General features: G+C 35.3%; 1 protein-coding gene across 6 annotated transcripts in view; it reads right to left on the bottom strand.

The window, feature by feature from the left end:
- The window catches only part of ARHGEF7 (Rho guanine nucleotide exchange factor 7), a 318711-nt gene that overhangs the window by 181165 nt on the left and 125320 nt on the right, over window positions 1–12226 (bottom strand). For all 6 annotated transcript variants that reach the window (XM_043991289.1, XM_043991291.1, XM_043991290.1 and 3 more), the window contains exon 4: window positions 4588–4718. In XM_043991289.1, coding sequence (XP_043847224.1) covers window positions 4588–4718 — 131 coding nt within the window. The remainder of the gene's footprint in view (window positions 1–4587; window positions 4719–12226) is intronic.

Genomic DNA, 12226 nt, shown 5'->3' with positions numbered 1-12226 from the left:
GTGGTCTGCTTAAATGTACTCATCCTTCCTTAAGAGCAAAAGCTATTTGTATGCCCAATACCTAAGCCCACATTTGGTACCTACTAGGCATCTGTTCATGTTTACTGCCTGACTAGATTGATCCTATGTACTCTAAGCAGATACGAGCAAATAATAGTTTACTTTGGGCACATGCCTCTCTGAGAACTTGTGACCTAGTCTTCCATTTAAAACCTTTATTTCTTAATGTCTTCAAGTTTTATTTATAGCAAGAATATCAATAATGATATGATTGAGCTCTTTTAGTAGAGTGCCAACTCTTTTCTTCTTAGACAAATAATCAACATTAGGATTATGAATAATTTTTTTTTAAATTTGTGACTTCTCAGTGCCCTCGGCCTGATTATGCAACTCCATCACTATAAGGAGGTTGCAGTTTTAATTAATGCAAAGAGGGAAAATTAGTCTAATATTTGACTCTCCAACAAACAGATTCATCTTCTGGTTGACAACATTGTAGAGGTGAGGGACAATAGGTTATTCTATTTGAATTATCAGAAAAATACATTGATGACAAACAGCAGTTTTTTCATACTAAATTCACAGATACTCTGGGTAATATCCAAAAAAATAACAAGGTCCACTGAAAAGAGTATTGGCTTTTGAGTCAAAATATTAATACAGAGGGGCAGCTAGGTGGCACAGTGGATAAAGCACTGGCCCTGGATTAAGGAGGACCTGAGTTCAAATCCAGCCTCAGACACTTGACATTTACTAGCTGTGTGACCCTGGGCAAGTCACTTAACCCTCTTTGCCCCACCAAAAAAAACAATTTTTTTTAAAATACTGATACAAATCCTAACTCTGCCACTTTCTACCTGTTTGATATTTGGCAAGTCACTTCACTTCACTGGGCCTCAGTTCCTTAGTGAGGCTAGATAATTTCCAAGGGTCCATAGTAGCTCTAAATTTATGATGCATAAACTCCTGAAGATATTTTCCACTGAAATTTCTCTTGTGTTTCTTGTTTGTTTAACTATGGGCTGAAAATATTAGGAAAATGAAGAACACAGAATATTCTTCAATTTGCCCAATTCTCCTCTACAAAAATCACATCCATTGAAAGCTTTCTTGATCAAGTATTTGACCTTCTCTAGCAAAATCTACGTCAAAAATCATCATTTTTCTAAAATTGCAAGGATCAGCACTTAGCAACTAGTACTAATCTCCACCTCTACCTTTCTTCACTACCTCATGGTAAAAACTCCCCCCTGTATCCACACATGACATCTTTAGAACTAAATAAAATATTGTACCCACTCCCCTACTTCATACAGATTTATATCAAAAGACAAATAAATATATTGTGCTTCCCTAAAACTAGTATTAAACAATGGCATTGTAAATGCATGGTATTAAAAAAAATAGAATAATGCGGGGGGGGGTTGGGGGCTTGTTTTAGATAAAAAAGGGGAAATGAAGTTATCTGGAAAGGAAAACAGGATAAGAAAGGGGAATAAGAAGGACACACAATTTCTTTAAGAAAGAAGAATAAGATGGGGGGGGCAGTTTTCAGGGAAGAGACAGGAAGGACCTGTATTTTAAATACCATGGATCTCAGAGAAATTTTTCATTTTTAAAAAGAGAAAAAAATTAGTCTCTTTCATAGAGCCATAGGTTAATTTATAATCAAAGTGTTAGAGATGAAAAACTTAAAAGATAAATCCATACAACTGCCTAACAAGTTAAACAAATTGTTAACAGTTACAACAAATTAGAGGCAGAGCAGGGACCATAACACAGATTTTCTGAATTTTGGGCCACTGTTCTTCCGCACTGTATGTTGTCATCTGAAGTATGGAAAAATTTAAAACAATAGTACAGCAGTAAGTATGAATTGCAAAGTCAGAATCATCAGATAAATTAGCCGTACCAAAACACTGTTCCTTCTTCTTTGTTATATGCATGACAGAAGTGCTCTGGTTTTCCTTGGAAGTTGCACATATTGGTTAAAGAAACGTCTAAAACTTCAAGAATATTAAGTTTATTTGGCATTTTTTCCCCTGAAAAACAGCTTGCTGGCTTACTAACTAATGGGGGTTAAAACCAAGTTCATCAACATGCCAAATAAAGCCTGTTGCTTAAAAAACTGACATAGTATGTGCTTCTCCGCTCTCATAAATTGTCTTTAAAATTTTCCTACACTCCTTGCGTGGAAGAGCTCTTGTTCATAAACTCTGAGGATTATTCTTCATGTGTCCACTATGATATTCATTTTATTTTCTTCTCTGTGACCTTAGCCACAATAACTTCAGTAAATGTGTTTTGTATAAAACACATATGGACCCAGTCCTGGTGATAAATTTCAGTAACTGAAGGCAACTGTAGCAATTAAGTCAATACATATGCTTTTCCAGAACCAGACAAGGCTGACCATACAAAAGAATTCTGCTCCCAGCCAGTTACAAATAGTAAGCCACCTTCATGATCCACTGTTTTATAAGGAATGTTATGTGATGCAAGTGTTTAGCTCTAAGAAAATAAAATCCTTACCAACCAATTTGACTCATATTCATAAATGTGAAACATGGAAATTTATATCCCTTTTTGGAGTGCCTGATTCCTCTCAAGAAATCCTCTTGGCTGCCTCTAAAGCAGACACTGTTATAAAAAAAAAATTTTTAATTTAAAAAAGAAAAATAAGAAAAAACTCACAAACTGAGCCTCCTGGAAGAAAAAGCAGCAAGAGACTTAGAAGGAAAAGGAAAATGGAAGAATTGTGGGGAAAAGAAGTGGGAGCAAGGCAGAGGTAATATACATTTGAAATTGTTTTGTTCAAAATTAGCTCAGAGCTGTCTAGTATAAGGCAAAATAACTCTGTTCACAACCTTTCTGAATTTCTTTTATAGCCAAAAAAAGGATTTTTTCCAATGATTTATATAATTCTCTTTAATTTGAAGCCATAATCCTCCCAAAGCAATTCCAAACTTTTCTAGAGATACACTCAGTAAAATTTAAATTTACTTCAATCACATTCAGAAACAGGAAATTTTGAAATGAAAAAAAAAGTACAGATAAATAGCAAAGAAATGTTTCTAATCTCTTCTATTTTCTATCATTGAGTCTTTTCAGTAGTATCCAAGTCTTTGTGACCCCATTTCCCAAGAAGCAAAGATACTGGAATGGTTTGCCATTTTCTTTGCCTGCTCTTTTTACAGATGAGGAAACTGTTAAGCAACTTGCTCAGGGTCACACAGCTAGTAAGTGTCTGTAGTCACATTTGAACTCAGGAAGATGTGTCTTCCTGACTTCAGGCCCAGCTCTCTATCAGTTGTACCACATAACTGCCGGATCTATTTTCTATTAGCTGCCTTAAAAAGTGGAGAGGATTATTTTTACTTTTCTGCCAATATGCCTCATGGATTTTACTACTGCTTCTAGTAAAGTACTTGATTATTAATAAGCTCAAACTTAGGAGTGCTTGAAAAAAGAGCAGAGCACAGTAGCTAAGCTTACAATAAGCATTTAACTCTTTATTGACTAGTTCATGCTACCTTTCACACCAATTCCCCTTTCTGTCTTAAAGTAGATATTCTACAAGTACGGTATAAAAGTCAAGTGAATAAATACATTTAGCTAAAATCACAACAAAAATCCACATGAAAACACATACACATTAACAATAAAACTCAACAACAGCAAAATCCCACATTATTGATGTATCTTATAATATTCTTGTTTAATATATTTCTGATTTAAAATAACTTACTTCTAACATTAAAGAAAACCAGGCCCTTGTATCTCATCATTCATTAATTTAAAGAAGTGTGCTTTGGTTTATTTTGCATGGCAAAGGAGACAAGTAGAGCAGGTAGTTCAGATTCTTCTGCCTTACTGAAATATCTTTAGACTTAAAAATATGTCATTGACGTAACAGTTTTCACATCAAACTCTACCTTCTTTCACACCATCTTCAGCTAATACTATGTTTCTTGGTTTTTTCCCTTTACTTTTCACTCTGCCTTTTCCTATTTCATCATCAATGTGCTCCTTGCCCATTCTGATAATACAAAATCAAATTTTTCTTCACTTAAGCAATCCATTAATTTCTATCTCTTTCCCTTAAACGAATTTTTGGCTATCATATGGGTTTTCCTCTTTTATAAAACACAGTCTGACTTGTTAAAGCACTTTAAATCATGTTTTTAGGTACAGAGAAAATGACTTCTGGAGAATTTAGGTTTTATAGATCTTAAATATTCATTCTTGTCATCTTTAAGTGGATTCCTTAAAAATACATCTTTATTCCAACATTTTAGTGTAAGAGGACATTTATAAAGAGGATTAAATAAGAAAATATTACACAATACCCAAGCACTCATTTTTATGGAAGGCATAAATAAGATGTTATGTACACACACACACACACACACACACACACACAATCTACCCATCACAATTTATGGAGACTCTGGGTAGGCATTAGCCTGTCAAAAGAGTGAGTGGAAGAATAGAGAAGTCCAAGACAACTTTTATTCCTTTACAACACCACTTTAATAACATGTGGGTGTGTACACATACAAGTCAGCTTTCATTTTAATCACTTACCAAACTTCGATACTGGCCCTGGAACAACTTTGAAGTCCGACTGAGTAAAGACTGAGATCCAAGGGAATCAAAGGACTTTATTCGATGAGATGAGGGCCGAGCACATACAGAGTCACTTCCCAGCCCAATGTCTGAAAAGGTTATGCACAAAAAAAGTTGAAGATGTCTGATACCATGCACCTTCACTACGCACTAAACTTTAAAAATAGGGCAGCAACATAAGAATACACCAAAAGACTTCAACAAAGCAAGTCATTTATACAGTAGACAAAGAAGTTGTTCTTTGTCTACTATATAAATGACTTGCATTCATTTCCCAATTACCTTTCCAGAAATTATCTGCAGCTAACTTTACTTATATCAATCCCTCTCTGGCATAATTTTTCAAGTGTTTGATTATTAAAGTTATCCATGGTATTTCTTACTTGAAGGGTCCTTTGCAGTAATTTTCATTAGTTACCCTTCACCTAGGAAAAGGAAACCTCTCCAAACAAATGGCTTAACAAAGTCAAGAAAGGGTAGCAAACAGAGTTCAAAAGGAAGGACTTATTTGCAACAAAAGAGAAAAGATTCGTATTTGAAACTAATTGAGGGTAATTATATTACTGTAGAGTAGATCCTATTCCTTATAAGTGGGGATTATTTTATTCCTCATATTTGTGTCCTCAATGTCTAATATAATACAAGCACATAGTCAGTACCTGATAAATATTTGTTGACTGGTTTTTAGCCTAGTCTTCCACACTGTCCTACAGCTACTAAGACCCTCTCTCATCTGTCAAATGGCAACACCTAAACCATTTCACTTACAGTATAGTACCCAGAATGAGATAATGCATGTGAAAATACAATACAAATTAAGCAATTAATTTTGCTGCCTTTAATTCCTTTTCATCAACACCCCAAACTCCATAATATGCCACATATTTTATTAAATACAATACTAGCAACCTATTGCTGGGAGTTAATTCCATTTCTTTTAAATGAGTTTTTTTTTTAATTAAAAAAAAAAATCTTCCCAGACATTCAGACATGGAGATCCCTAACAGCTCAAGTCATAATACAACTGTTTAAAAGCTCCCAGAGCTACGTCATATAAGGAGAGCAGACATTCTAAATTACTATCCATGTGGTGCAATGGATAAAGCTCTGGCCCTAGATTCAGGAGGACCTGAGTTCAAATCCAGCCTCAGACACTTGACACTTACTAGCTGTGTGACCCTGGGCAAGTCACACAGGACAGGACAGGACAGGACAGGACAGGACAGGACAGGACAGGACAGGACAGGAAAGGAAAGGAAAGGAAAGGAAAGGAAAGGAAAGGAAAGGAAAGGAAAGGAAAGGAAAGGAAAGGAAAGGAAAGGAAAGGAAAGGAAAGGAAAGGAAAGGAAAGGAAAGGAAAGGAAAGGAAAGGAAAGGAAAGGAAAGGAAAGGAAAGGAAAGGAAAGGAAAGGAAAGGAAAGGAAAAATGCAAAAATATTTCAACAGGCTACAACAATGAATTAGCCAAATCTAATAAGATTCAATTCAGTCAGGTTAAATATAAAGTCCTGAACTTGGTTTGTAAAAGTCAATTATCTGGGGCAGCTAGATGGTGCAGTGGCCCTGGATTCAGGAGTACCTGAGTTCAGGTTCGGCCTCAGACACTTAACACTTACTAGCTGTGTGACCCTGGGCAAGTCACTTAACCCCAACTGCCTCACCAAACAAAACAAAACAAAAAAGTCAATTATCCAAGTATAGAATTGAGAAAGTTATAAAGTACTTCATGTGAAAAAGGCCTGGGATTTTTAGGAGCCTGCAAGCTCAATATGAATCAACAGTGTTAACACTGCAATCAAAAATGTTCATGTGACTTTAGGAAGTACTTATAGAAGCATGGACTTCCCCTCTTCCCTCCCCCCCCACTCCCAAAAATGAGATTATATAGTTCTACTGTACTCTGCCCTGGTCAGATTACATTGGGAATATTATGTTCAGTTCTAAGTAATTTGTTTCAGAAAGGACATTAACAAAATAGAACTCATCTAGAGAAGGGGAAAGCTCAGCTTTAGCACCACCACCCATCACCCATCTATTAGTGCCTCCCCACTCCAAAATGTGTACCTATTTTGTTCATATTACTTAAATGCAAAATGTCTGTATATTATTCACCTCTCCCCCAAAAGAATGTAAGCTCCTTTGAGAGCTCCTCTGTTTCACTTTTTGTTTCTCATCAGTGCATGTGTAAGAGTGCTAACTGATAAATACTTGTTGACTGATGGGTTGGTTGGAAATGGTGAGGTTACATAGAATGTTTTGATGGGAATGTTTAGCTTGAAGAATAAAAAAACTGAAGGGAGGGGAAGAGTTCACCAGAAAAAGTTGGAAATGGATGATAGCTGTCCTCAGATATTTGAAGGATTATCATGTGGAAAATGGATTAGAATTAAGCTTTCAGATCCTAGAGGTCAGGACTAAGAAGAATGGGCAGGCTAATAACAGCAGGTATTGAGAGAGTGCTTAGAAATCTGTAAAGCCCCTTACAAATAAATGATTCGTTCCTCTGAGACTCAGAAGAGCCTTGGGCAGTAGGTGAAACAGATATTATTGTCCCCCATTTTACAAATGAGGAAACTGAAGTTCAAAGAATTTAAGTGACTTTGTCATGGCCACACAGCTTACTATCCAATAAAATTTGAACCCAGCTCTTCCTAACTCCAAGTCTAGTACTGTTTCGAACATACCAGACGGCTTCTCAGAGTTCAGCTCTACCTTCTTTAGACATGATGCATTTCCCTAGATGCTAGTGTCATCCTTCCTCCCCCAAAAAAACCTTCTAATTATTTTGTATATTCATAATTGTGTATATTGTCTCCCCTGATAGAGGATAAGCTCTTTGAAGGCAGATATAGTTTCATTTTTACCTCTGTACCCTCACTGTGTAGCAATATTTGGTGACTGATTATAGGAAAACATTCTTAACAATTAGAGCTGTCCAAAAGTAAAATGGGTGAAACCAAAAGGTGAAGAATGTCCTATTACTGGTGGTCTTCAAGTAAAGACTATATGACTACTTTAAAATGTTAAAACCTGGAGGCAGAATTAAAATACTAGAGTAGCAAGAAGAAGTACAACACCACCTCTCCACTCTCAACAACTCCAGTGAAAAGCAGAAGAAAATGCACCAGATGATCTTAATAGGGAAATTCAAGAGGGAAAAAAAAAAATCAGTGAATCATTTTTCCAGCCCAAGTCCACAGAGAAAGACAGGCAAAGAGGTCAGCAGACACTGGGGACAGGGTTCTAGCCAGCAATGCATCTTGTAAGAAAGAACATCCCACACACTGAGAGACAAGAAGGGATGCCTGAACTAGCATAGAGGGGCCTAAATTTGTTTAAGATGCAGGAACAGGGGACAACTGGAAGCTCTGTGACTCATTATTCAGTTCCAGGTCACAGATTCAGGATGGACTAAGGAGAGGACCCATGCCTAGGGAGGATGCAATCCCAGTCTCAGGTAGCAGGCTATGTAATAAGATAAAAGGAAGTTCAGGAGGAAGCAGCACCTCTGTGGCTGAGTCCAGGAGTGGAATCATAGCACCAACTTTTAACCTAATCTAAAGTCTTCAGGGGAATAACCAGAGCAGGAGTCACAGACCTAAGAGGAACCTGCAAGCAAGTGCTTGCAGACATGGACCCCCAGGAAAAGAAGCTTAGGACAGTGACTCCTGTACCCCAAGAACAGAGTTCCACTTAAAAAGACACAAAATAGGCTGGAAAAATTGGGCAAAAACAAACAAACAAAAAGGAACTTGACCACTGAATATTACTATGGTGACAGAGATGATCAAAATACAAACTCAGAAGAGGACAATGTCAAAAAGGCCTAGATGGAAATCTGCAAGGAAAATTGAATTAGTTACAATCCCAAAAAGAACTCCTAGAAGAACTCAAAAAAGATTTTAAAAATCAAAGAGAGGTAGAAAAAAGAAAGGAAAAAAATGAGAGTTATGCAAGTGAAGCATGAAAATAGTCAACAGCTTGATAAAGTAAGCAAAAAAAAAAAAAGGAAAAGTATGTACAAAAATTCACTGAAGAAAACATGTCCTTAAAAAAGTAGATACAAAAATCCACTGAAGAAAACAACTCCTTAAGAAACAGAATTGGCCAAATGGAAAAGGAGATACAAAAACTAACTGAAGAAAATAATTCTTTAAAAATCAGCCTTGGGCAAGTGAAAGCTAATGATATCAAGATATCAAGAATCAATCAAACAAAATGAAAAAAAAAAAAGGAAAAAATAGAAAAAAATGTGAAATATCGCCTTAGGAAAAAAACACATGGAAAACAGATCCAGGAGAGATAATTTAAGAATTATTGGACTACCTAAAAAAAATGATTAAAAAAACATATTTCAAAAAATTATGAAAACTGCCCTGATATCCTAGAGGATATCAAACAGAATACCAGAGGGTAAAACAGAAATTAAAAGAATCCACCAATCACCTCCTGAAAGAGATCCCAAAATGAGAATTACAAAAATTTTATAGCCAAATTCCAGAACTCTCAGGTAAAGGATAAAATATTGCAAGTAGCCAGAAAAAAAAAATTCAAATATCATGGATCCTGAGTAAGGATTACACAAGATTTAATAGCTTCCACATTAAAGGACTGGAGGGCTTGGAATATGATATTCTGGAAGGCAAAAGAAATAAGATTACACCCAAGAATCACCTACCCAGTGAAACTGAGCATAATCTTTCATGGGGAAAAAATGGACATTCAACAAAAAAGAGTACTATCAAGCATTCTTGATGAAAAGACCAACAGAAATTTTGATTTCGAAACCTCAAGAAAAGCATAAAAAGGTATAAAAAACATAAAAAGCACAAAAATAGCAAAGAAAAAGCACAAGGGATTTAATAAGGTTAAACTGTTTATATCATTACATGGGAAGATGATACTTGTAACTCATTGAACTCTATCACTATTAGGGGAATATACATAGAGTGTGGGTATAAGTTGACTTTGATGGGATGATATAAAAAAAAAAAGGTGAGAAAGGATTACACTGGGAGAAGAGGGAAGGGAGAGGTAGAATGAGGTAAATTATCTCACATGAAGAGGCGTGAAAGACCTATTATAATGGAGGGAAAGATGGGTGCAATCACTTGAACTTGAATCAGAATTGGCTCCAAGAGGGAATAACACATACACTCAGCTGGGTACAGAAATCTATCTTACCATATTGGGAAGCAGGAGAGCAGGGGGCTGAAAACCAGAATCATACAATATGTTGTTTACAAGAAACACACCTGTAGCAGAAATGCACAGATTAAAGGTAAAAGGATGGAGCAAAATCTATTATGCTTCAGCTGAGGTTAAAAAAAAAAGGGTAGTAATTCTGATCTCAGACAAAGCAAAAGCAAAAACAGATCTAATTAAAAAAGATATAAAGAATGAAACTATATCTTGCTAGAAGTTACCATAGACAATGAAGCAATATCAATACTATACATATATGAAGCAAATGGTATGGCATCCAAATTTTTAAAGGAGAAATTAAATGAGTTACAGGAGGAAATAGTAAAGCTATATTAGTGAGAAGGCTCAAATTCCCCCTCTTAGAACTACATAAATCTAACTACAAAATAAATAATTAAGAAATTAAGGTGTGAATAGAACTTCAGAAAAGTTCAATATGATAGGCCTCTGGAGAAAACTGAATAGGGAGAGAAAGGAATATATACTTTTCTCAGTACAACATAGTAACTACAAAAAACTTGGCCATAAATTAGTATATAAAAACCTCACAATCAAATGCAGAAAGGCAGAAATATCAAATACATCATTTTACATCATAATGCCAAAAAAGTACACTTGAATAAAGGGCCATGAAAAAATAGATTTAAAATTTGCGAGAAACTAAATAATATATTCCTAAAGAATGAGTAGCTCAAAGAAAAAATCATAGAAACAATCGACAATTTCATTAAAGAGAATGACAAGAATGAAACAATTACCAAAATGTATGGGATACAGACAAAACAGTACTTAAGGGAAAAATTCTCTCTAAATAGTGACACCAATAAAACAGAGAAAGAGCAGATCAATAAACTGGTCGTGTAACTTTAAAAAAAAATAATAAAACGCTAAGAAAAGAACAAATTAAAAATCCTCAATTAGGGGCAGCTATGTGGCTCAGTGGATAAAGCACTGGCCCTGGATTCAGGAGGACCTGAGTTCAAATCTGAACTCAGACACTTGACACTTACTAGCTGTGTGACCCTGGGCAAATCACTTAACCCTCATTGCCCCACCCCCACCCCCCAAAAAATCTGCAATTTAACACCAGATTGAAAAACCTGAAAAATCAAAGGAGAGATTTAATTAAATTGAAAGAAAATCTTTGAACTAATAAATAAAACTAGGAGCTAGTTTTATGAAAAAAAACTAATAAAAATAGATAAATTACTGGTTAATTTAATTTTTAAAAAGATAGAAGCCAAATTACCAGTATCAAAAAAATGAAAAGGATGACTTTACCACCAATGAAGAGAAATTAAAACAATAACTAGGAGCTAATTCTGCCCAGTTATATGCTAATGAGTCTGACAATCTAAGTGAAATGGATGGATATTGACAAAAATATAAATTGCCCAGATTAACAGAAGAGAAAATAGAATACTTAACTCCATGTGAAAAAAGAAATTGAACAAGCCATCAATGAACTCCCCAAAAAAATATCCTCATGACTAAACGGATTCACAAGTGAATTCTACCAAACATTTAAAGAACAATTAATTCCAATACTATATAAACAATTTGGAAAAACAGGCAAAGAAGAAGTCCTATCAAATTGCTTTTATAACATAAATATGGTGCTGATAGTTAAACCAGAAAGAGGCAAAATGGAGAAAGAAACTATAGACCAATTTCCCAAATGAATACTGATGAAAAAATTTAAATAAAATACTAGCAAGGAGATTATATTGCAAGGATCATGCACTATGACCAGGTAGGATTTACACCAGGAATGCAGGGCTGATTCAATATTAGGAAAACTATAAGCATAATTGACCATGTCAATAACAAAATCAACAAATATCATATGATTATCTCGATACCAAGAAAAGCTTCTGATGAAATACAATATCCATTCCTCTTAAAAACACTAGACAGGGCAGCTAGGTGGCACAGTGGATAGAGCACTGGCCCTGGAGTCAGGAGTACCTGAGTTCAAATCCAGCCTCAGACACTTAACACTTACTAGCTGTGTGACCTTGGGCAAGTCACTTAACCCCAATTGCCTCACTAAAAAAAAAACAAAAAACACTAGAGAGCAAAGGAATAAATGGAGCTTTCCTTAAAATGAAATCTACCTAAAACCATCAGCAAGTATTATCTGTAATGGGCATAAGCTAGAAGCCTTCCCAATATGATCAGAGGTGAAGCTAGGATGCCCATTATTACCAGCATTAACCAATATTGTACTAGAAATATTGGTTATAGCAATAAAAGAAAAGAAATTGAAGAAATCAGAGTAGGCAATGAGGAAACAAAACTATCATGCTTTGCAAATGATATGATGCTAAAGAATCAACTTAAAAACTAGTTGAAAAAATTAACAACTTCAGCAAAGTTGCAGGATATAAAT

This window comes from Dromiciops gliroides, chromosome 3, assembly GCF_019393635.1.
Source record: "Dromiciops gliroides isolate mDroGli1 chromosome 3, mDroGli1.pri, whole genome shotgun sequence".
NCBI lineage: Eukaryota > Metazoa > Chordata > Mammalia > Microbiotheria > Microbiotheriidae > Dromiciops > Dromiciops gliroides.
This window is presented reverse-complemented; position numbering and strand designations above follow the sequence as displayed.